The sequence below is a fragment of the Polypterus senegalus genome, chromosome 4 (genome assembly GCF_016835505.1).
Source record: "Polypterus senegalus isolate Bchr_013 chromosome 4, ASM1683550v1, whole genome shotgun sequence".
NCBI lineage: Eukaryota > Metazoa > Chordata > Cladistia > Polypteriformes > Polypteridae > Polypterus > Polypterus senegalus.
The window spans coordinates 238,249,624-238,276,887 of NC_053157.1; the positions used below are offsets into that span (position 1 = coordinate 238,249,624).

Genomic DNA, 27,264 nt, shown 5'->3' on the forward strand with positions numbered 1-27,264 from the left:
AAGTTATGAACAGAATCGGTGACAAAGGGCAGCCCTGGCGGAGTCCAACTCTCACTGGAAGCGGGCTCGACTTACTGCCGCAATGCGGACCAAGCTCTGACACGGTTGTACAGAGACCGAACAGCTCTTATCAGGGGTCCGGTACCCCATACTCCCGAGCACCCCCACAGGATTCCCGAGGGACACGGTGAATGCCTTTTCCAAGTCCACAAAACACATGTAGACCGGTCGGGCAAACTCCCATGCACCCTCCAGGACTCTGCTAAGGGTGAAGAGCTGGTCCACTGTTCGCGACCAGGACGAAAACCACACTGTTCCTCCTGAATCCGAGGTTCACTATCCGACGGACCCTCCTCTCCAGAACCCCAATAGACTTTTCCAGGGAGGCTGAGGAGTGTGATCCCTCTATAGTTGGAACACACCCTCCGGTCCCCTTTTAAAGAGGGGACCACCACCCCGGTCTGCCAATCCAGAGGCACTGTCCCGATGTCCATGCGATGTTGCAGAGGCGTGTCAACCAAGACAGTCCTACAACATCCAGAGCCTTAAGGAACTCGGCGATCTCATCCACCCGGGGCCCTGCCACCAAGGAGTTTTTTGACCACCTCGGTGACTTCAGTCCCAGAGATGGGAGAGCCCACCTCAGAGTCCCCAGGCTCTGCTTCCTCATTGGAAGGCATGTTAGTGGGATTGAGGAGGTCTTGAAGTACTCCCCCACCGACCCTAGCGTCGAGTCGAGGTCAGCAGCACACCATCCCCACCATATACGGTGTTGACACTGCACTGCTTCCCCCTCCTGAGACGCCGGACGGTGGACCAGAATCTCCTCGAAGCCGTCCAAAGTCGTTCTCCATGGCCTCTCAAACTCCTCCCATGCCCGAAGTTTTGCCTCAGCAACAACCGAAGCCGCGTTCCGCTTGGCCTGCCGGTACCTATCAGCTGCCTCCAGAGACCCACAGGACAAAAAAGTCCTATAGGACTCCTTCTTCAGCTTGACGGCATCCCTCACGCCGGTGTCCACCAACGGGTTCGGGGATTGCCGCCACGACAGGCACCGACCACCTTGCGGCCACAGCTCCGGTCAGCCGCCTCAACAATAGAGGCACGGAACATGGCCCATTCGACTCAATGTCCCCACCTCCCTCGGGACGTGGTTGAAGTTCTGCCGGAGGTGGGAGTTGAAGCTACTTCTGACAGGGGACTCTGCCAGCCGTTCCCAGCAGACCCTCACAACACGTTTGGGCCTACCAGGTCTGACCGGCATCTTCCCCCACCATCGAAGCCAACTCACCACCAGGTGGTGATCAGTTGACAGCTCCGCCCTCTCTTCACCCGAAAGTGTCCAAGACATATGGCCGCAAGTCCGGCGACACAACCACAAAGTCGATCATCGAACTGAGGCTTAGGGTGTCCTGGTGCCAAGTGCACATATGAACACCCTTATGCTTGAACATGGTGTTCGATATGGACAAATAAATAAACAAACAAACAAGTAAATAAATAGATAGACAGATAAATAGATATGTGTAAGGCACTATATAATAGATAGATAGATATGTGTAAGGCACTATATAATTGATAAATAGACAGATAGATATGTGCAAGGCACTACATAATAAATAAACAGATAGATATGTGCAAGGAACTATATAATAGATAGATATATGTTAGGCACTATATAATAGATAGACAGATAGATATGCGTAAGACACTATATAATAAATAGATAAATAGATATGTGTAAGGCACAATATAATAGATAGATAAATAGACATGTGTAAGGCACTATATAATAGATAGATAAATAGATATGTGTAAGGCACTATATAATAGATAGATAGTGAGGAAGAGGAAACATTATTATTTAACTCACAGATATCTAGGACTGTGTTCTGAGTTGATCATGTTGCAGAGAGCTATAGGATTTGTTCCTGATTTATGATGCATTGGATTTGGGCTGTGTGCACAGCATTAAGGGACTAACTTTTATCATTTATGAGGAAAGGCTGACATCTGATACTATCAGAAGACCCTGTGAAGAATGTAAGATCTTTATGGACTTTAAGAATGTTTAAATTGATTCTAAGTGTGTATAATTAGAAGGGTGTATTCCTTAGGAATGCAAATGGCTGTTTGTTTCATGTTTTAGGACATTCCAGTATGTCATAAATTAAGATTTGACCTTAAGCTATGTATAACCTCTGAATGAACTGCTATGGTTTTTTTTTTTCTTTTCTTGGAAATAAAATAGAGAACGGGTTTAGATTCGATATTCTGCTAAAACCCAAATCAGTTGACTGAGTTGGGAAGAGGTAGTCTCACTTTCTCTCTACTCACCAAGAATTAAGAATAAAGAAATTATTTTTTTAATTGGATTGAAGTTCTTCCGTTGTTTTCTGACTTCAGCGCTCACAATAGATATGTGTAAGGCACTATATAATTGATAGATAGACAGATAGATATGTGCTTGACACTATATAATAGATAGAGAGATAGATATTAGTAAGGCTGTATATAATAGATAAACAGATATGTGTAAGGCACTATATAATAGATATAAAAAAATATGTGTAAGACACTATATAACAGATAGATATGTGCATGACACTATTTAATAGATAGATAGACAGATATATTTGTGTAAGGCACTATATAACAGATAGATTGATATATGTAAGGCACTATATAATAGAAAGACAAATAGATATGTGCAAGGCACTATATAATAGAAAGATAGATAGATAGATATGTGTAAGGGACTATATAATAGATAGATAGATATGTGTAAGGCACTACATAATAGATCGACAGACAGATATATATGTGTAAGGCACTATATCATAGATAGATAGATGTTTTGTCTCAATTTTACAGAAAACACTACAAAACATAAAAAAAAATAAATTAATAAAAAATTAGAAAGAACACTTCTGTCTCAGTGGTCCCAGACACGGTGAGGTACTGTGCCGTTGGTATTAATGAGCCCCCAGGTGTTTTGTGAAAGTCCTCAGTGTTGTGCAGCTTGTTCATATTGGCACTCAGTTTTGTTTTAATTGTCTCCTCCCCGGGGTCTGCAGTGTTTCTCATATCTGAGCTTTCTCTTTTAATTAGCTCATTGACTTGGTCGGCCTCTCTTGTAGTGATGTTACCCACCTACCACACCATGCTGGCCGTCAAAGAGTTAGAGAAGATGTGAAGGATGTCACTTCCCACATTAAAGAGTACAGTCTCCTGAAAAAGAAGAGCCCACTCTGTCCTTTTCTTCTCCTGTTCATTTCAATTATGAGAGCAGTCCAACCTGGTATTGATATGACTCCTCCCCCATCCCCCATCACCATCAAGTTCTTGTAGCAGTGGACCACCTCTACACCCGCTCCCTGAATGGTGACTGGACACAGGGACTCTTTAGTGTGGCAAATGTCAGTGAGCAGATCTGTGGTTTTGCTGAAGTTGCAGAAAATTCTCAGAGTTCTCCTCCTAACTCCTCTCCTTTGTCTCATCTCATCCCCCCCAGTCAATAGTCCCCATAAGTTCAGAATCACCTGAAAATTTCTCCAAGTGACCTCAGCTGCTGTGATATTTCTAGTCTGAGGTGTACGGAGTGAGGAGTAAAGCTGACATGCCTGTTCCATGTGGTGCTCCACTATTACTCACACAGCCCTCAAGTATCACAAATGGTGGTCTGCTGGTCAGAGAGTCCATCATCATCATCCACCATCAGGACACCACAGGCTCACCCACCTGCAGATCTCTGAGGTGAAACCTTAATGGACATGGCTTGATGGTACTGAAGGAGAAACCACATAAGCAGAATCCTCACTGGGTGGCCAGCTTTATTCAGTTGAGAATAAGCCTTGTGGTGCAAACACCTCATTGTATCCTCCACTTCAAAACTGCAGGGGATCCAGGTGGTCTACCACAAGAGGACTCCTCTAATCCAGGACCAGCCTCTGAATAGTGTTTACGATGTCAGACGTGAGTGCCACTGCTCTGTAGTCAATAGGTGAAGAGCTGCCTGCTGTCTTTGGAACAGGAACAGTGCAGGGCCTTAGGGTACGGGGTCACCCCGAGTGACGTTTGTTACCCCCAGTGAATTCTACAAGTTGTTTATATGATTCTTTGACAGTTTTGCAATGCATCTTCAACTGCTTCCATGTTATTACAATATCTCCATAATCCTGAATTATGTTTAAGCACCTTTAGCAGGGTGAAGGTAGTATAGAAATAAAATAATAATAATAATAATAATAATTGTACCTATTAGGTGCTTTGAACAGATAACCATTGCGTGTTCTAATCTCAGTCTTGTGAAAATCACTTCTACTCTCCTATTTTTCTTCTCCACTTCTACTAACCCAACAGTATTCTTAGTCTTATAAAGAGACCCCCATTTACAATCTTTATCCCGTATTTCCTGCCATTTTTTATTTATTTTTTGGATTTGCTTCTCCTATTCCGAGTGGAAGTCCGAGGTCAGGTGTTTTTTCTTTCTTTCTTTCTATGTAAAGTCTACTAACTCTTCCTCACTCTTATGTGGTGTAACCCATAGGAAACTTGTAAATATTCTTAAACTTTCTTTATTCTAAACATGGCCTGTTTCCGCTCTGTTATTAAATTGTTTCTGGTTTTCCGTACTCATCAGTGCTGATGAAGAGTCTCCACATTGCTGCTCTACCTGGACGTACTTCTTCAATCCTCTGTAAAGCTAAAATTAAAGCCACTCTTTCTTGTATATAAACAGACACGTGATCAATCGGCCCTCTGGCCCTCGCCTCTGCTCTTATTTATCGACCCCTCGCCTCTCCGCCATATCATTTATTGCGAATGTTCGACTTTGGCTGTGTCTTACAGCGCACGTCATTTACTTAACCCCTCGTAATCCGGCCTGATAAACTTCATAACAACAGATAAATGACTGGAATTAAAACAAGACATTTGTCTGGCTGAGTGGGCGGGATCACACTGATGACGTCTTTTTTCCTTCCGCATCGTTTTCACTTTCTGCGCATGGCCCCTTTCGACACTCGTGCTCAGATTTCTTTCAGGCCACAACAGCAAGCAAAGCTCCGGAAGGTGAGACAAAGCCGGACGTTCTCATTCGTGTGGGTATGTCAAGTATGGGGCATATCGCGAACTGCTCAGGGGTTCTACATTTTTCTTAAGTTTGGGGATCGAGCGCTTTGTTTCGTTCGCCTTTGCGGCTATCCGTTCCCTCGCGCTCTTACGTGTCCTCTGCTAACTGCGGGCAGCGATCACTTCCAGCCGATGTGGTGGTGGGTGAGGGCTTCCAGATTGTGGATTTTGATGCTCTGATGATATCCATATCCCGTGAAAGTTCCTGCGCCTTATGATTTGGCGCAGGCGCGTTAAATCGTCTTTGCTCCCGCTGTATTCGCTCGCTCGCACCTTTCTGAGTCGGATCGCAGCTTTTTGGTTTGAAGTATGCTCAGTGCAATCCTGCTCTGTCTACGTGCACGCGCAGCCGCTCGTTCTGCTTTTCCGGTGGGCTGCGCATTCTTTTCGTTTTTGAGCGGAGGTTTTTCTTTGACAGCCTCAGTAAATCTTGCTAATGAGGTGTCGCTGAACGCAACTTTGCATGACTTGTTCAGTCTTCATTTCTATCAGAGTGACACTCATGCTGCGCTTTATTAGGAATTAATTAAAAATGTTTAATGAGATCTCTTCAAGAAGCATACATGCAAAATATTATTACTACTCCAAATTGTTGACTCCCAACATCGCTGTACAAAAACATTTAAAAGGCAAAACAATACACCGAATGTCTCACTTTCACTCTGCATGTTGACACTTTGCTCTTCAACATTTCGTCATGGAGTTTCCCTGTTCTGTTATTACTGGATGTGCTGCCCATCTAAGACGGGGTTAAATCTAAAGAACCAGTGCAGACCTCCGCGTGAACGTCAGCCGTGCACCAACTATTGGAGTGTATTTTGTAATGCATGTGGCAATGAAATGAATTGAATTTGTCATTCCAACAGTTGGCACAGCACAAGGATTTGTAGTAATAAAATGTATTGCTGTTAATGTTTGTGACGCACATCTGTTGGAATGACAAACAAACAATGCAGTTTGTTACTTCAAATGTTTGAGATGGAATCTGTTTCTATTCTTGGTTTTAATAATGGAAATGCCATCTGTTGGAATGTTGGAGACACGAGAAACACACACCCACACACACTTATTTTAATAAGGTGGATTGGCACTCCTCCTGGAACAGATAGGACCTTTTCCACTGTGACTAATTACATTTGAACGAGAGAGGTACCCGTTTGTTTGGGAGACGTTGGAGCAGAATAGTCAAGGATTGTGCAAACTAGGGACTGCAGGGAAATGAGGTTCAGGACGGGACAGGTTTAAAATTTTATGTGAAAGGACGAGCAATAGAGTCAAAACAAAGAAGTAATATAACATGTATGTCAGTGGCGTAGCTGGTGGTGGTGGAGCGGTCCTCCCCGGGCGGCATTATTGGCCATAAGGCTCAGTGCAATTTGTGTGTAAGCAGCATGGTTCGGAAAAATATCACTCATGTATGAAAAAAGTCCAATTCTCTGATTTTTTTTAACCACAAATGCTTGAAAAATAATGTTCAGACTGTCCTTCTGCATCAGACACAGCAGTTGAAATGTATGAGGCAATGACAAAAATAAACATAAACATAAATAGATAGATAGATGGATACTTTATTAATCCCAAGGGGAAATTCACAAATTTTTCAAAACACATTACACCAATGATAATTTCTAGGAAGATAAACAACTAATTTATAATTTCGTTATTAATCCGAATGCGTTCTTGCTCTGCTCAGAAAACATCCCCACGTATCACTTGTACCCTTCTTTGGTTGTGGTTTTTGTAGCGTAATTATATTAAACTAGTAATTAGAACACGGCCTATCAGTGCGTCTATATTATATTCTTGTCTAGTTGATGCTTATAAATGTATATACAAAAATATTGCAGTTTCTTTATATATGAATAAATCTATGCAAAACGTATCTTAATTTTTCTCTATACGTCATTTTAATTTTCTATTTAAATAGTTTAACATATTCAGATAGGTTGGAGGGCGGCAAATTGGAGCCCCGCCCTGAGCGGCACGAACTCGAGCTACGCCACTGATGTATGTGTCTGTTATATGCCATTTGATGTGGGATTTCTAAAAGAAGTGTGCTAATGTTTGTGATGTGCCTCCTGTTGGAATGATAAATGCAATGCATATGTTTGTGTTGCAGGCCATTTGGTATGGGATTTATAAAAAGCTGTGTTTAATATTTGTGATGTGCCATCTTTTGGAATGACAAATGCAACGCATTTTATTACTACAAATATCTGTGATTCACCCTTTATTGGAGTGACAAATGTAATGCATATTTACATTTGGGATGGGATTCATAAAAAACAGGGTTAATATTTATTAGCCACCTGTTGGAATGACATGCAATGCATTTTATTACTGCAAATGCTTGTGACGCACCATCTGTTTGAATGGAAAATGAAATGCATACGTCCCTGGTATATACTATTTGTTGTGGTATTTGTAAAAGAAGCGTGTTTAATGTTTGTGATGTGCCACCTGTTGGAGTGATAAATGCAATGCATATGTCTGTGTCACATGCCATTTGTTATGGGATTCATGAAAGCTGTGTTAATGTTTGTGATGAGACATCTGTTGGTATGGCAAATGCAGTGCATTTTATTACTTCAAATGTTTGTGATATGCCTTCTGTTGGAATGTTTTTTTTTTTTGGAGAGCAGTGGCTTTCTCCTTGCAACCCTGCCATGCACACCATTGTTGTTCAGTGTTCTCCTGATGGTGGACTCATGAACATGAACATTAGCCACTGTGAGAGAGGCCTTCAGTTGCTTAGAAGGTACCCTGGGGTCCTTTGTGACCTCGCCGACTATTACACGTGTGCCTTGCTCTTGGAGTGATCTTTGTTGGTCGACCACTCCTGGGGAGGGTCACAATGGTCTTGAATTTCCTCCATTTGTACACAATCTCTCTGACTGTGGATTGGTGGAGTCCAAACTCTTTAGAGATGGTTTTGTAACCTTTTCCAGCCTGATGAGCATCAACAACTCTTTTTGTGAGGTCCTCAGACATCTCCTTTGTTTGTGCCATGATACACTTTGAGAAACATGTGTTGTGAAGAGCAGACTTTGATAGATCCTGTCCTTTAAATGACTCAGGGTGCCCACTCACACCTGACTGGCATCCCATTGATTGAAAACACCTGACACCTCACCTTCAAACTAACTGATCATCCGAGAGGTTCACGTACTTTTGCCACTCACAATGTTGTAATATTCGATCATTTTCCTCAATAAATAAATGACCAAGTATAATATTTTTGTCTCATTTGTTTAACTGGTTTCTCTTTATCTACTTTTAGGACTTGAGTGAAAATCTGATGATGTTTTAGGTCATATTTATGCAGAAATATAGAAAATTCTAAATGGTTCACAAACTTTCAAGCACAACTGTAGCTTTTTCATTCCCTGGGCTGGCGCCTTGCTGCTGCGCCACACAATCGGGTACCTGCCTTGTACGTGAGAAAGAATAATTTGAATTAAGCCAATTGAACAAATGTAACCTAACACAGATGCTAAGGTGTAAGAGTGTATTCTTGTAAGACAGATGTGCTAAACTAACTTTTAACGTAGCTTTTGATATTGTATAATCAATTATTATGTGTGATGATCATTGTATTATCATTGTATTTCCCTCTACTTGCCCTTTACCTGTTTTCCCTTAAGGGTAAGTGTTCTTGTCAAGTTCGTTATCGGGTTGGTCTGTTGTTGCACTTTAAGATGAACACACACATACGTAGCTATACGCAGACCCTCACCACAACAGTGCCCCATGAATGACACACACAAACGCTGATTAAACTCTAGCACTTTAAACCATGCAAGTGTGCTATAGAAATAACACAGCCTGTCACTCAGCACTTCAAGATTCTTACTTATTATCGGCACAAACAACATATGATGTTTTAATGATATCTCAGACCTAAATATTACTTTTGGTCTACAAGAATACATTTAAACATACAAAGACTCAGCACTCTTGACTATAGGCCATTTATCAGCCAAGAATTGCTTCTTTACGCCCTGTTTCCTAATATTGGGTGGAGCTCTCACCCTCAGCCTTAATAAACCTCACAGCACAGAGGTAATGGCAGATCTCCGGCTGCACTTGGAGCTCTCACCCTCAGCCTTAATAAAGCTCACAGCACAGAGGTAATGGCAGATCTCCGGCTGCACTTGGAGCTCTCACCCTCAGCCTTAATAAAGCTCACAGCACAGAGGTAATGGCAGATCTCCGGCTGCACTAGGTGCTCAAAGAAATCTAACTTATTAATTTCATCACTCTAGACATTAAGACAAAGCATAGAAAGTTAAAAGCAGCACGGTATTTATTACAAGAATAATAATAATACCACTGGAGCAAAGAATAATAGAAAATAGGTACTGACAGGAAAGTCTGAATATATATATATATGGCCTGGGAAAGGAAAAACTGAGGCAATATCGAAGAATTGTATTACCTGGGGAATTAATTCATCAACCATTTTGACAGCCAGCCAATCAGGTGCATTTGTTGTGAAACCAAGGCATGACATTTTCATAATAAATATGCCTTGGTTTGAGACAGAAGAAGAAGCAAAGAGAAGAAGGAGGAGAAGAAGAGGATGGACAAAGATGGCACTGGTCGTCAGAAAGGCATCATGAACATCGATTGCTAAATCAAACGCCTCCCTGGGACATTCATCCTTGTCATCTGTAACTTTTTCGTAAGCTTTTCTAAAGACTATATATATATATGTATATATATATATATATATATATATATATATATATATATATATATATGTATATATATATATATATATATATATATATATATATATATATATATATATATATATATATATATATATATATATATATATATATATATATATATATGTATATATATATATATATATATATATATATATATATATATATATATATATATATATATGTATATGTATATATATATATATATATATATATATATATGTATATATATATATATATATATATATATATATGTATATATATATATATATATATATATATGTATGTGTATATATATATATATATATATATATGTATATATATATATATATATATATATATATATATATATATATATATATATATATATATATATATATATATATATATGTATATATATATATATATATATATATATATATATATATATATGTATATGTATATATATATATATATATATGTATATGTATATATATATATATATATATATATATATATATATATATATATGTATATATATGTATATATGTATATATATATATATATATATATATATATATATATGTGTATATATATATATATATATATAGTCTTTAGAAAAAGCTTACGTAAAAGTTACAGATGACAAAGATGAATGTCCCAGGGAGGCGTTTGATTTAGCAATCGATGTTCATGATGCCTTTCTGACGACCAGTGCCATCTTTGTCCATCCCTCTTCTTCTCCTCCTTCTTCTCTTTGCTTCTTCTTCTGTCTCAAACCAAGGCATATTTATTATTAAAATGTCATGCCTTGGTTTCACAACAAATGCACCTGATTGGCTGGCTGTCAAAATGGTTGATGAATTAATTCCCCAGGTAATACAATTCTTCGATATTGCCTCAGTTTTTCCTTTCCCAGGCCATAAACCCAATTGATGCCCCAGATGTCCATCCATAAAGTAACCAATTGACTGCCACGTAGCCGTTGAAGTGTTGTAACCCTGATGGTGCAGGAGAATAGAGAAGTACCTGTTTTGCAAAGTGCTGTCTCTTTTAAACTAGCGATAGCTGAATTGCTTAGCTTAAGTGAAATGGGGAACGTGGAATTTTGGGAGTGCTGACAGTTCCTCTTATCTAAAGACTGCTGTGTACTTCTCCACGTACTGATCTAACGTGTCATCTTAAGCTACTGCCAGACTCTGCGTGACCTTAAAATGAACTGCCGTGCTTCCTGTTCTTATTTCAGTACACAAACTGGTATTAAATTGAGCTCACTTCCTGCTCACGGCTGCCTGCCTGTAGCAAACTGAGCTGAAAAGCTGCAGCAGCCGTCTACTCGCCAAGAATAAAGAAATTGCTTTTTACTCTACGTTGGCGTCCACCTCCTCTCGTTCCTGACTTTCAGCGACCACATACGCCACACTCCGCACTTTGAGATGAGGAGCCCTCTATTGTAAAGTCCCAGCAAGTTTATATTAACGTGTGTTTGAAGAGAGGGGTGGGATTTGAAGGGTCTGAACTGGGAGTGGGAGTTCAAATCTCACTTTAAAACAACAAAGAATGAGGCCCCTCAACACTACCATTTATCAACCGCCAGCCATCTGCACACCCCCTGCTCCTCCGCACTTTGTAAATCCTCCTCTTTCATTGAGCCAGCATGTGTAGGACTGGCTTCATAACACAAACGAACAGGAAGAGAAAGGGCAGAGCCGGCTCTTCATCCTTATGTGGGATGTGCCATCCTTCACATCTTCTACAACTCTGGGATGGCCAGTGTGGTGTGCTGGGCTGGTTAACATCACTTCAAGAGAGGACCACCAAATCCAAAACCTAATTGGATCAGTCATGGGGCACTGTCTGGACCCCCACGGATAGAAAGCTCCCATCATGAACAACGCTGCACATCTGCTCTGTGACACAACACCACTGAAGACTATCAGACCGGCAAACATTCAGCAGACGTGGGTCAAGAAACACTACTGCTTTATTTGGGGGTGGGGGGGCTTCTTTATACTACTTATGGGGACCGGGACTGCCCATTTTTCTTTCTTTTTATTAATTCTGGTGTGTGTTTAGGCCATGCTATTCAAGCAAAGGATCCATTACACATTTAGGAATTGTTCTGTCTCCGTCCAGTAGATGGCAGTGTTGCTACTTAACAATGTGTTTCCCTGGCTTCCTATAGTACTAGGGTGTTGTACCATGTTAGCCAATTATGAATGTAGAGAAAAGCCAAGCAAAATAACACCTTTTATTGGCTAACTAAAATGATTACAATATGCAAGCTTTCGAGGCAACTCAGGCCCCTTCTTCATGTAAGGTCTTGCCTCGAAAGCTTGCATATTGTAATCTTTTTTTAGTTAGCCAATAAATAGTGTCATTTTGCTTGGCTTTCCTGGCATCCTATGATAACCTTGACATTTCAGTTCATGGATATGCAAACAAGAACTCTTAAGTGCATCATCTCTCTCTCTCTCTCTCTCTCTCTTTCTACTTCCAGTATCATAGACTAAGAGATGTTTGATTGAACATTCAGAGTCATACAAGCACTGAGAGGCGTTCATCTTGAATGTTGCAAAAACCAACACTGAGGAGGTCAGTCAACAACAGTGGATATTCACTCAGCTAGGTGAGCCATTTGACATGGGATTCATAAAAAACAGTGTTAATATTTGTGTTGCACCATCTGTTGGAATGACAAATACAATGCATTTTATTACTACAAATGTTTGTGTTATGCAGTCTGTTGGAATGACAAATACAATGCATGTGTCTCTATTATATGACATTTGGTATGGAATTCGTCAAAGCAGTGTTAATATTTGTGGTGCTCTATCTGTTGGAAAGACAAATACAATGCCTGTTATTATTACAAATGTCTGTGATGCACCATTTGTTGGAATGAGAAGTTCAGTGCATAAGCAGCATGCTGTGTAAAGGAGGGACTAACCTGGAGAGGGTGCCAGCCCATCACTGTGAACACCCGGGTGTCACCAGTCACTTGTGTGCTCAGATTAAAGTGGGTTTGATGATGTTGTGTTAATTTTAGAGGGGGCCAAGGGGATTCTGTGTGTGATGATAATGGCACCTCCATTGTGAAATTGGGAATTCCACTAATAGTGGAGTCGGATATATAGAGAGTGAAGAGGAGAAGTGTGAGGAGTTCATCTTGATCACGGGGCGGGAATTATTCATTTCAAGGGTACAGTGGACGTGGACAGTATGAGGTGCAAGACAGGAACCAACCCTGAAGGGGATGCCAGTCCATCAAAGGACACACTCAGCCATCGCAGTCAGTGCAGAGTCCATCTTGAACCCGGAGCAGGTCAGTTAACATGGTGTGGGTATACACACAGAAAGGTGAGACCCAGTTAAGTGGGGACAAACCCACCAGTTTATGAACTGTTAGCCAGCCCTCCATTATGACAGCCTCTTCATTCATTTCAAGGTTACAGTGGACACAAGCAGCATGGGCTGCAAGGCATGAGCCAACCCTGAAGGGGGCGCCAGTCCATCACAGGAGTCACTCTGCCATCACCAGTTGGCATAGAGCTGCCAGTGAAATGGACACATGTGAGTTTAAGTAGCTGTGATAACGTTCTGTTAGTTACAGAGGAGACAGTGACATTCTGTATGTGATGTGATGGCACCTCCATTGTTAAATAGGAATTCCATTAACAGAGGAGTCGGGAATACATAAAGAGTGAAGAGAAGAAGTGTGAGGAGTCCATCTTGAGCCCAGAGCAGGTCAGTTAACATGGCGGGTATTCACACAGCAAGGTGAGCCTTCAGGTACAAACCCACCAGTCTAGGACCTGCTAGCCATCCCTCCATTATGACGGCCCCTTAATTGAGTTCAGGGTTTCTTTGGACACAAGCAGCATGGGGTGAGAGATAAGAAGTAACCTGTAGAGGGTGCAAGTGCACAACAGGACCCATTCAGCCATCACTGGTCAGATTATTGTTGAACCAACTCGTATTTTGTGATGCAGAAGAATAAGTGGAGGACTGACAGCCAAACTTCTGCTCACATGTGACCAGCAGAGAATGAGAAACGAGCCTTCAGAAGATGTGTGGAAAATGAAGTGTGAGTGGGATAACCCGGTGGGAATGTCAGATGGGTTTGTCGTTGTGTTTACCAGTTGTAGACTTTAATACTGTATGGGGGTTCAGAGCAGGAAGGGTAAGACGAGGACAGAGTGGTGCTGAGTGCTGCTGCTTGATGGTTCCAGCATCCTGATTTCAAATCCCAGTCACGGTCCCAGTTTGTGTGTTCCCCTCTGAAGGTCTTCCTCCATTCTGTACGTGATTGTTATAAAACATGCGAGGTGTCAATGAGTACAGCAGGTGGACAAAACAAGAATGAAGGTGATAACCGCACTTTAGTCAGACCTGAAGGAGGCGGAGGACCTGGAAAAGAAAACCCGATGTGAAAATCAGAATCGTGGAAAAGATCTGAAGACGATAAAATCAAAGGACTTTAATTTGTTACCGTTTTAAAGGCACAGTCTGTGATCTCCAAAGCTGGCAAGTCTGTGGTGCCAACTGAAGTAGCGTTGTGTAAAAGACGCCACAGTGTGCAGACTCTGAAGATGACTCTCCCGTCACATCACAGGAGTTGCTCATAATATCAGCTAACATAATAAAACCAAAATGGCGCTGCAGTATCTTAAACCAAACTTTTTGATAAAACACAACTATAAAGGAGTTACCCAACCTGAAATGTTCCTTGACACACCCAACCTGTTGTGAACTGGCGACACTCATGTAGTGAAAAGCGTGTGAGGCTTCCAAGAACATCCACAGGACCATCCAGGACCTTCACTGACATGAAATGGTTCACGATGAGCAGGGTGTGAATTTATAAACTCTGCTCCTCTTTCCCTGTTCTTGTCTTTGTCTTGCTCAGCTGGACGTGCTCTCCATATCAAGAAGGTCTTCATTTCAGAGAACTTCTTAAGCTGAAATGGAAGTTTCACATCATTTCAGATCTCTCATGAAAAGCTCATTTAGTTCGCTTGTCTTTCATTTAGTTAACCCTGAATCACGCTCGTTGTTTTTGATGACTTTATGATTTCATTCTGTCTCTTTTAATTTCACAGGGACCCTCCTTCCTTCTTCTCATTTCCATGTGTAAGTGAGGTGACTAATGGGCCGGGGCTTCCCAGGTGTCAAGGGGGGTCTTAGAAGAGAATAACCAACAGTTGGGGGTCAGAGAAGAGTTTTACACGGAGTATGGCCTCGGTCAAACAGGAAGGCACGGACCAACGACTGGCACACATTAAAGAAGAGGACTGTGAGTCGGGTGCGCCAGAGGGTGTGTGCGTGAAGGTTGAGGACTGCGAAGAAAGCATTTCAGTTTTTAAAGAGGAGGAGTGCAAGGAGGAGTCTGCTGAGGTTAAAGTGGAGGACCTGAAAGATTTCTCATTTGGCCTTGAACTGCAAAAACGTGAAGCTGGCCCCATTTTCAAGCGAGATGTGTGTGAAGAATCTCTTAACAATTTGCAGCCCTGGGTCACTAATACTGGACAACTGGCTACCGTGGAGATTTCTGTGCAAGTAAAATCTGAGTTATCGGAACGTGAGGAGAAAATTACTGAAGGAGGCGGAAGAAAAGCAGAAGAGCAGCTGGGAAAAAGTAAGTCATGCGATTAAATAGAACAGGAACTTTACAAATTCTAACAGGGGTTCTGTTGGCGAGTCAGTAGATTGAAATAAGAGTGGGAGTCGTGATTTGATTGAATTGGAATAAAGACCCCTGGAGCATGTTAATTTGAAAAGAAAAATAGCTTATCTACTAAAGAATAATTTGGAAAAGTTTGGGTGAATGCATAAAAAATCTAAAGTGACCAGCACATGACTTCTACTACACCAACCAGTGATGTTTGCTCGGCTAATATCATTATATTTAATGTAAATGACAGTAAAAGTCATATTTTAGTATAACATCTGCATGTCTTATATTGTGTTATGCCTAATAGCAACATTTATTTCTGTAGCATATTCTCATACAAAGGGTGTAGCTGAAAATTAAATATATATACAGTCATATGAAAAAGTTTGGGACCCCCTCTTAATTCTTTGGAGTTTTATTTCTCATTAGCTGAGCTTTCAAAGTAGCAACTTCCTTTTAATTTACGACATGCCTTATGGACACAGTAGGATTTCAGCAGTGACATTAAGTTTATTGGATTAACAGAAAATATGCAATTTGCATCATAACAAAATTAGACAGGGGCATAAATGTGGGCACCACAACACAGATATGACATCAATACTCAGTGGAGACTCCTTTTGCCTCTCGACGCTGTCCTCCTATAGCCTGTGACGAGTGTCTGGATTCTGGATGGAGGTATTTCTGACCATTCTTCTTACAAAATCTCTCCAGTTCAGTTCAATTTGATGGCTGCCGAGCACATGGACAGCCTGCTTCAAATCATCCCATAGATTTTCGATGTTCGATATTCAAGTCAGGGGACTGTGACGGCCATTCCAGAACATTGGACTTCTCACTCTGCATGAATGCCTTTATAGATTTCCAACTGTGTTTTGGGTCATTGTCTTGTTGGAATATCCAACCCCTGAGCCAAATAAATAAACCTAAATGTAAGAGAGTCAAAAATTCCTGGAAGATAAACTATATACAGTATAAATGATACAGTTTACAGCACTTCCTTTGATTTAACGTGAAATACTCCTCTGCAGATAGAATGCAGTTGTCCCAACGCTTCTTCAATTCCTGTAAACGTTTCCTGTTCCCCTCTCTTTATTGCCGTGGCCAGAGCCTCCGATTACTTTTCTTCCCAGATTTCTTCTACGGTAGCAAATCCTCTTCCCTTCACTCTCAATTTTAATTTTGGGAACAAAACAAAGTCCCCATTAGTGACACCTGGCCAATGTGGGGATGTGCAAATCAACAAGCACGTTGTTTGTGGTCGAAAACTCTGACAACGTGTTACATGCAGGCTGGCCGTCATGATGCAATGCCGCTGCTTCAGGCGTTTATTCCCTGATGTTAACCTGCAAACGACTCAGCAGTTCAGTGTAATGTTGCTGCTTATCAATAGGAATCTTTATCAGTAACTCAGTTATTGTCATCAGACGTGATCATCGTCATCTTGGCATTCCTATTGACTCGACACTCTCTTTTATTCAGCTTGGAGTTAAAAATCCCAACAAAACTAAAGGGTAAATGTCAGAAATCTACTCGCGGTCTAATCGGCATGATGCCACTTGGCGGGCTGAATAACGAGACTGTAGGCACACGACACCGTGTGGCATAGTTGATAACTACACGCTACTCCCACACTAGTGACTCATTCCAAATATTTTGAGTCCTCACACCCCAGTGTAGCTTTGGGATATGAAACGCAAGACAATTGGAGAAGATACAAAGTCCATACACAGAGCGGCCAGAGCGGGAAGGGCACCTCAATTTGAGGCAGCAACTCCAGCCAGTGTGCGCCACTTTGTTACAGTATTGAACTGGTTTAAAAAACATTAAACTGTACTGTTTGTGTCATTGCAGATTTACAGGAGAAAGGCAGCCTCTCCGCATCTTCATTTGCTCAGATCTCTCTTCTGGACTATGAGAAGATAAAGAAACCAACAAGTGGATCAGAGAACTTGACCCCAGCCTCTTCCCAGTGTAGTTCACTTCATGCTACTACAGTAACACAGACCGAAGCCATCAAAACTTGTCAACAAGAAGTGAGTAAACACATACAAGTTCAAACTGGAGAAAAACGTTACTGTTGTTTGGAATGTGGAAAACAATTCTTACGCAAAAATAGCCTTTCTAAGCATAAGAAGCTTCACACTGGTGAGAAATCTTATAGTTGTTCAGAATGTGGCAAACGATTCTCGCAAATTCGCAGTCTTCAGATCCACACAAGAATCCACACTGGAGAAAAACCTTATTGCTGTCCTGAATGTGGCAAACAATTCTATAACAGTAGTCGTTTACAGAAGCACGCACAAACTCACTCTGGAGAGAAACCATATGTCTGTTCTGAATGTGGGAAGACGCTCTCCAATAGTAGCAGTTTTCGGAAGCACAAGTGCACTCATACTGGGGAGAAGTCATACATCTGCTCTAAATGTGGCAAACGCTTTTCCAGCAATACTGCTCTTTTTAATCACACCGAAACTCATGCAGGAGAAACACCTGAATGTGACCAGCAAGTCTCAGCCAGTACTGACCTTCATGTTCTTGAAGGAACCCGCCCAAGTGAGAAACCTCATAGCTGTTCTGAGTGTGACGAACATTTCTCAGACAGCAGCAGTCTTAACAGACACATGAGGATTCATACTGGAAAGACTCTCCATTCTTGTCCAGAATGTGGGAAAAGATACTTAAATATACACCTTCTTAAATGTCATATCAGAATTCACACTGGAGAGAAGCCGTATGTCTGTTCTGAATGTGGAAAAAGCTATTCAAGTAAGAGTAGTCTTCACAAACATGCCAAAATTCATACTGGAGTGAAACCTTATTGCTGTTCTGAATGTGACAGACACTTCTCACAAGCAAGCGAGCTTCAGCGCCACAGCAGAATTCACACCGGAGAGAAACCTTATTGTTGTTTGGAATGTGGCAAGCGATTCATTCACCTCCCTAGTCTTTATAACCATAGAGGAATTCATACCGGAGAGAAGCCTCATTGCTGTTCAGAATGTGGGAAGAGATTCTTGCAAAGAGGCCACCTTCAAAAACATATCCGAATGCATACTGGAGAGAAACCTTTTTGTTGTTCCGAGTGTGGAAAACAATTCGCAAGCAGCGGTTCCCTTTGTAGCCATAAAAAAATTCATACTGGTGAGAAACGTCATGGCTGTTCTGAATGTGGCAAGTATTTTTCGAACAGCAGCGGTCTTAAAACCCATATGAGAATTCACACTGGAGAGAAACCCTATGGTTGTTCAGAATGTGGCAAACGATTCTCACAAATAAACGGTCTTCAGAACCACACAAGATTTCACCACACTGGAGAAAAACCTTTTTCTTGCTCGGAGTGTGGGAAAGGTTTCTGTGACAACAGCAGTCTTCTGAGGCATGCGCAAATTCACACTGGGGAGAAGCCATTTTGCTGTTCTGAATGTGGAAAAAGGTTCACGTGCAGTAGCAACTTTAGGAGGCACGCACAGACTCATACTGGAGAGAAACTGTATTGCTGTCCTGAATGTGGGAAACGATTTTCTCGCAGTAGCAGCGTATGGAGGCACAGTCAAATTCATACTAGAGGAAAACCCGTTGTAAACGTGGCAGAGAATTTTTCCACTGACCCTACAAAAACAGAAAAAGTGAAGGAAGACGCCACTGCTGTTCCAAATGAGGAAGATAATTCTCATTTAAAGTAGTTGACAAGTATGCTGGAATTCACAGTAGAGAGAAGGCTTATTGGATGAATGTGACAAATGGTGCTTAGTTGTAAGGTTACCACTGGGGAGAAACTTCACTGTTGTCTAAAATATAGAAATGATTCCCTCACAGTAGAAGTCTTTATAAACCTTGAAGATTTTCTTTTTTCTTTTTTTTTTACTGTGAGGAAATCTTATTTTTATCTTTATTGTGGTAAATGGTTCTTAGGCAACAGTGGCATTCATAGCTATGAATAAATTCATACTGATGGTTGTTGTGATGTTAGATTTTGCATATAACTTGATAAACATTTTATTTGTGATTATTTGTAATTTAGGCCAAACAATGTCAGAAAAGTGAATTTTACGATAGAGTTTGGTGGAAGTTGCTAGAAACAAATGTTTCTCTGCTAGAGTCTGTCTCTCTCTCTCATCCCCCACACAAAACCAAGTTGCCTAATTGCCACACTTTACGTTAACATATGGTTTGCAGGATGGCAGGTGTTAAGATGTTCTAGTTCCCCATTGGTCTGAAGTGTGGCTGTTTTGGAATTTTCTTGGATCAGAAGCTTTTAAGTACCATGATGTCCTAGTGGGTCTAGGGGTTGGACAGAACATCTATAAATTTACTTATTTAACCTCACACAATCTCTCTTACTAACCTCTGATGATGAAGAATCATCTCTCTTACTGATCTGATGAAGAAAACCATCACACCATGAACTGAAAGGACAACACAATGGAGAGCACTGCTCGGCAGCCATATTGAACAGGCATATGGCTGAAGGCTGACTACCAATGATGCCTTAACTAGAGAAATTAAGTAAAAAACAAGTCTGTGTGCCGCCTGAAACTACACATCACCATTTAATCAGGCTGTATGGTTGCCAATATTCCAATGTACTTTGCATTTTAATATTATTTATGAATATTATCACTAATACATTATTTTAATGGTAACTTAACTCCTGCTTGTCTTTTACTATACCTAATTGCCTGAGGTTATAGATATAGAAAGGAAGGTGGGGATAAGTTATATACAATAATACCTTATAAACAGTGGTAAGTCAGTCAGAATGCCTAATCCCACAGAGGCCACATCTTAATAATGCAAAGAGTAAAGTAGAGCAATATACAGTGCATCCGGAAAGTATTCACAGCGCATCACTTTGTCCACATTTTGATATGTTACAGCCTTATTCCAAAATGGATTTCGAATTCTATACACAACACCCCATAATGACAACGTGAAAAACGTTTACTTGAGGTTTTTGCAAATTTATTAAAAATAAAAACTGAGAAAGCACATGTACATAAGTATTCACAGCCTTTGCCATGAAGCTCCAAATTGAGCTCAGATGCCTCCTGTTTCCCATGATCATCCTTGAGATGTTTCTGCAGCTTCATTGGAGTCCACCTGTGGTCAATTCAGTTGATGTGACATGATTTGGAAAGGCACACACCTGTCTATAGAAGGTCCCACAGTTGACAGTTCATGTCAGAGCACAAACCAAGCATGAAGTCAAAGGAATTGTCTGTAGACCTCCGAGACAGGATTGTCTCGAGGCACAAATATGGGGAAGGTTACAGAAAAATGTCTGCTGCTTTGAAGGTCCCAATGAGCACAGTGGCCTCCATCATCCATAAGTGGAAGAAGTTCGAAACCACCAGGACTCTTCCTAGAGCTGGCCGGCCATCTAAACTGAGCGATCGGGGGAGAAGGGCCTTAGTCAGGGAGGTGACCAAGAACCCGATGGTCACTCTGTCAGAGCTCCAGAGGTCCTCTGTGGAGAGAGGAGAACCTTTCAAAAGGACAACCATCTCTGCAGCAATCCACCAATCAGGCCTGTATGGTAGAGTGGCCAGACGGAAGCCACTCCTTAGTAAAAGGCACATGGCAGCCCGCCTGGAGTTTGCCAAAAGGCACCTGAAGGACTCTCAGACCATGAGAGACAAAATTCTCTGGTCTGATGAGACAAACATTGAACTCTTTGGTGTGAATGCCAGGCGTCACGTTTGGAGGAAACCAGGCACCGCTCATCACCAGGCCAATACCTTCCCTACAGTGAAGCATGGTGGTGGCAGCATCATGCTTTGGGGATGGAACTGGGAGACTAGTCAGGATAAAGGGAAAGATGACTGCAGCAATGGACAGAGACATCCTGGATGAAAACCTGCTCCAGAGCGCTCTTGACCTCAGACTGGGGCGACGGTTCATCTTTCAGCAGGACAACGACCCTAAGCACATGGCCAAGATATCAAAGGAATGGCTTCAGGACAACTCTGTGAATGTCCTTAAGTGGTCCAGCCAGAGCCCAGACTTGAAGAACAAGCAGCTACTTCAGACTCCGAACAATGAACTGCCCTACAGGAGCTGATCTTTGCCCCAGTGCTCTGACATTAAATCGTGAATTATAGAGAACAGACTGGCCTCGCCCATTTGTTTTTTTCATGGTTTGGCACACAAATTGGCACACAGTACTCCAGTACTGTGTCTGTTTGTGTCCCACTGGTTAAACTTTGTGTTGCTCATGCAGTCCCGAATGAGGCACATGACCTGCATTGTGAGGGAGCATCAGTTATGGCACTACACCCATGTGGCGCGTTTCCCTGCAGGTGATCCGGCTCGTAAGATCTTCATTGTTGGGGACCCGAGTGGCTGGAACAGGACAAGGGGTCTCCCACGTAACCCCTGGCTGTAGCAGATAGAGGGTCATTTCCGGATGGTACAATTATTCTTATCCTACTGAAAATGGACATGTTTTTGTTGAACTTTAGTAAGCACACTAGAACTGAAAATGAAGAGGATGCACCATAAACGAGGGGTGGGTGTGCGAGGAAGCGGAAGTGTATTTAAGTGAATTGAGTAAAAAATTGACAACTTATGGAAACTTAACAGATACTGAATTTGAAACAGTCAGTCATCATAATGAGCTGGAAGTGTGACAGTGGTGAGGTCTGCGGTAGAAGCGACGGATGCATTCAAGTTGGAGGTGGGATTACTTCAGGGATCGTCTCTGAGCCCTTTTTAATTTGCAGTAGTGATGGACAGGATGACAGACGAGATTAGACAGGAGTCCCCGTGGACTGTGATGTTAGCTGATGACATTGTGATCTGTAGTGAGAGTTGGGAGCAGGTTGAGGAGACCCTGGAGAGGTGGAGATCTGCTCTAGAGAGGAGTGAAGGTCAGTAGGACCACCAAGACCAAATACATGTGTGTGAATGAGAGGGAGGTCAGCGGAATGGTGGGGGTGAGGGAGTAGAGTTGGTGAAGGTGGAGGAGTTTAAATACTTGGGATCAACAGAGTAATGGGGACTGTGAAGAGAGGTGAAGAAGACAGTGCAGGCAGGGTGGAGTGGGTGGAGAAGAGTGACAGGAGTGATTTGTGACAGACGGGTATCTGCAAGAGTGAAAGGGAAGGACTACAGGACGGTAGTGAGACCAGCTATGTTATATGGGGCTGGAGACGGTGGCACAGGAGACAGAGCTGGAGGTGGCAGAGTTAAAGATGTTAAGATTTGCATTGGGGATGGACAGGATTAGAAATGAGGACATTAGAAGGTAAGCTCAGGTTGGAAAGTTGGAGACAAAGTCAGAGAGGCAAGATTGCGTTGGTTTGGACATGTGCAGAGGAGAGATGAGGAGTATATTGGGAGAAGGATGCTAAGGATAGAGCTACCACGGAAGAGAAGAGGAAGGCCTTAGAGAAGGTTTATGGATGTCGTGAGAGAGGACATGCAGGTGATGGGTGTGACAGTGCAAGATGCAGAGGACAGGAAGATATGGAAAAAGTGATCTGCTGTGGCAACCTCTAATGGGAACATACGAAAGAAGAAGAGTCATCATAATCAGCTGTGAAAATCGGAAAACTGGCCCCTTTTCAATCACATGGTAACCTATTATTACCTCATAGAGGTTGGTTTCCCACTTCCTCCATTATAGAGGCCATCGGGCAAAGACCCCAGTGATGCCACACCCAGCCCTTTCCCCACATCTCCACCAAAGCACATCCCTCTGTGAACTGATCCTTTATTTCCACCCATTTGTCCTTCTCCGCTCCTCCAAAAGTAAATCGACAGATCTGGATCTTCACCATTACAATGTGTTTCTCCCACCAGGACACCAGCTCTGCCCTTTGTGTCCATGCTGCATCCTCTTCCAACGTTTCCTGCTCTACCCCTGCTGCCACCCAACTCAACCCGCCTTTTCAACATCACTTCACCAGCCTTCCCGCTTTCACACAGAAGTCCTCGGACGCCTCCCCACTCACAGTCCTCCTGTTTAATGTGGGCACGTTTTGCCTCCATGTCATCGCCGTTTGGCCAAGGCCCTGCTCTGTGTTAAACTCTTCTCTTCTTGGGTTCCCTTTTCAAATGGACCACCCTACATGGAGGCCATCAGGCACACATTAGTTTCCCCTTTTTTGCACGGCGCTGCTGCCTTATGGTTCCAGAGTCCCGGGTGTAACTGCATTTGTCCAAAGCTTACAGAATTTGGCAGTTTTGGCTTACTTCATTGAATGATTCAAGCAATAAGTGATACAGTCCAAGTATCTTTTGCTTAATAAGCTTAATAAGCAGAAACAGTTCACATGACAATAAAGAGAAAAAATGAGAATACACATAAAAAAGAAAAGGAAAGAAAGTTCTTTCATAAAATGTTTCTGTTTAAGGCTTAGATACAATGGGGGCGGCACGGTGGCGCAGTGGTAGCGCTGCTGCCTCGCAGTTAGGGGACCCTGGGTTCGCTTCCCGGGTCCTCCCTGCGTGGAGTTTGCATGTTCTCCCCGTGTCTGCGTGGGTTTCCTCCGGGCGCTCCGGTTTCCTCCCTCAATCCAAAGACATGCAGGTTAGGTGGATTGGCGATTCTGAATTGGCCCTAGTGTGTGATTGGTGTGTGGGTGTGTTTGTGTGTGTCCTGCAGTGGGTTGGCACCCTGCCCAGGATTGGTTCCTGCCTTGTGCCCTGTGTTGGCTGGGATTGGCTCCAGCAGACCCCCGTGACCCTATTCGGAATCAGCAGGTTGGAAAATGGATGGATGGATGGATGAATACAATGGTGTGCAAAAGAATTTGCCCCCACTTGAAAGTCGTTCTAATTTTCAGCATCACAAAACATTTGTCCACATCTGTATCTATTTGGCATTTTGAATGCTGTCACGATACATTTCCAAGTCCAAATGAAGCATTTTCAGTAGATGTTTAACTTGAAGAACACAAACTCCAAAGTTTGTGGTTTGCCTAACTGTTCATGGCCCTACACCTTCATATTTTAATAATAATAATTCTTTGCATTTATATAGCACTTTTCTCACTACTCAAAGCGCTCAGCAATTGCAGGTTAAAGGCCTAGCTCAAGGGCCCAACAGAGCAGAGTCCCTATTGGCATTTACGGGATTTGAACTGGCAATCGGAAGGTCCCTAGCCTCAGAGCCACCACTCCGCCTATTTTGCCGAGAAGCTCTTTGCTGCACTACCAGCCTTCATTCTGTTGGGGTGTGTCCGTGTGTCCCAGTCCCGCATACTGTGATTCTTACTCATTCTTCTTGACAGAATTTCTAGAGACCCTCTTGGTTGATGGGGGTGGCGCCACAGATGCTTTCTGACTTGACCCTTTCCACAGCAGTCACCGTTCTGTTTTTGAGCCATTTCAGGTGTCACTTTGGGTACTTGTCATGTGGGAAGACAACTCTTCTCCCGAGTCGTCGGTTTAAAGCAAATTTGAGCAAGTTCTCCTGTAATATTATGTGATATTTGTGTCCATCCATTGTCTCTTCATTCCCAGTCCCAGCACATCCCTATAGCCTGATGATGCCACCACCACCATATGTCACTGTAGGCCTGGTGTTTCTTCAGGCCTGGCCAGCGTTCATTTTATGTCACACACATACCTCGTTGAAGTCAGGCCAGAAAGTTCTACTTTGGTCTCATCTGACCCTAAAACCTTCTCCCACACCTTAACTCTCATGCTGTGTAGCAAATGTCACACGTGTGGACCTTCCTTCTCACTCCCCTCGCGTATTGGCCTGCTTAATGGAGAGCTCTTGAAATTGTGGACCCCCCTTGAACCTTCACTCCAGTTTCAGACTTCTGAGAGTGACACTTGGATTTTTTAGTCGACGTCTCGCTCTGATGTTGAATTTTGAGGGTCAGGCAGGCGATCTAGTAAGAGTCGGGCTGCTGGGATGAGATGATGGATCCAGCAGTGCACAACGGCACAGTCAAACATTGCTTTGCCTTGTGCATTTCAAGGACTTTGATTCTCACATCACTCTTTAGTCTTCATTTGTGCAGTGACAGTCCAACAAAGACTACAGAGGGTTCTTTATTTTTTGTATCCAAGCGGTAGAAAGGACTCACAAGCAGGACCTCATTATGTTTATGTGAATCACGTTTTTAAATCATTTGTCATTTTGTGTTAATCTGGAGCTTCCAAAGTGCACAGGTTAAAATACTTAGGTAAGCAGGAACTTTGGGTTTTTTCCATCCTCAGTTATGAATGCACAGAAAGTAAATGGTTTACTTTGACTTTGGAAATGAATTGCGACAGCAGACGAGATCACATTGAAAATACTGGATGGATGAATGTGTGGAGAAATGTTTTGTCAGGCAGAAATTAACTTTCAGGGTTTTGAATACTTTTGCATGCCACTGTATCTTCTTGCATTACCCCAGCGTTCCTTTCCAACACTTGTAGGACATCGGTCGAGGTGATAAGGACCACGTCCCATGGCAGCTTAAAATACCAGGAGATGAGAATGCAATCCTGATGAGCAATAAAGAGAAAGAGCAAAAGAACCAAGCAAAAAATGTGGAACACCACCTGACTGCTCGATTTCCGACCGACTTCACCGCTGACTTATTAAAATTTATGCACTTTGAGATACTGAACATTGGCAACATGGCCATGTTTAACACAGAGGTAATGGGCTTAAACCCCAACACACAGACAGGTTGACCCACGGTCACGAGAATCTTAACCAATCAATTTAGGTGTAATCAAGGAGTGAACTGAACTTTAAATTGCACGATAATAATAATAATAATAATAATAATAATAATAATAATAATAATAATAATAATAATAGTTATATATACTGCTCAAAAGAATTAAAGGAACACTTTTAATCAGAGTATAGCATAAAGTCAATGAAACTTATGGGATATTAATCTGGTCAGTTAAGTAGCAGAGGGGGTTGTTAATCAGTTTCAGCTGCTGTGGTGTTAATGAAATTAACAACAAATGCACTAGAGGGGCAACAATGAGATGACCCCCAAAACAGGAATGGTTTATCAGGTGGAGGCCACTGACATTTTTCCCTCCTCATCTTTTCTGACTGTTTCTTCACTAGTTTCACATTTGGCTACAGTCAGTGTCACTACTGGTAGCATGAGGCGATACCTGGACCCTACAGAGGTTGCACAGGTAGTCCAACTTCTCCAGGATGGCACATCAATACCACGTGTCATTGCCAGAAGGTTTGCTGTGTCTCCCTGCACAGTCTCAAGGGCATGGAGGAGATTCTAGGAGACAAGCAGTTACTCTAGGAGAGCTGGAGAGGGCCATAGAAGGTCCATAACCCATCAGCAGGACCAGTATCTGCTCCTTTGGGCAAGAAGGAACAGGATGAGCACTGCCAGAGCCCTACAAAATGACCTCCAGCAGGCCACTGGTGTGAATGTCTCTGACCAAACAACCAGAAAGACTTCATGAGGGTGACCCAAGGGCTCCATGTCCTCTAATGGGCCCTGAGCTAACTGCCCAGCAGCATGCAGCTCGATTGGCATTCGCCATAGAATACCAGAATTGGCAGATGCACCACTGGTGCCCTGTGCTTTACAGATGAGAGCAGGTTCACCCTGAGCACGTGACAGAAGTGAAAGGGTCTGGAGAAGCCATGGAGAACATTATGCTGCCTATAACATCATTCAGCATGAGCAGTTTGGTGGTGGGTTAATGATTGTCTGGGGAGGCATATCCATGGAGGGTCACACAGACCACTACAGGCTTGACAAAGGCACCTTGGCTGCCATTAGGTATCAGGATGAAATCCTTTGA

At 42.4% G+C, this 27,264-nt stretch overlaps 1 protein-coding gene across 1 annotated transcript in view; it reads left to right on the forward strand.

Annotated features, from left to right (window-relative positions):
* LOC120528929 (zinc finger protein 850-like) overlaps positions 1-19,843 on the forward strand; it is a 51,004-nt gene extending 31,161 nt beyond the window's left edge. Inside the window, exons 5-8 of the mRNA XM_039753006.1 lie at positions 4,643-4,699; positions 14,948-14,978; positions 15,033-15,483; positions 17,374-19,843. Coding sequence (XP_039608940.1) covers positions 4,643-4,699; positions 14,948-14,978; positions 15,033-15,483; positions 17,374-19,205 — 2,371 coding nt within the window. The 3' untranslated portion in view covers positions 19,206-19,843. The remainder of the gene's footprint in view (positions 1-4,642; positions 4,700-14,947; positions 14,979-15,032; positions 15,484-17,373) is intronic.
* The last annotated feature ends 7,421 nt before the right edge of the window (positions 19,844-27,264 follow it).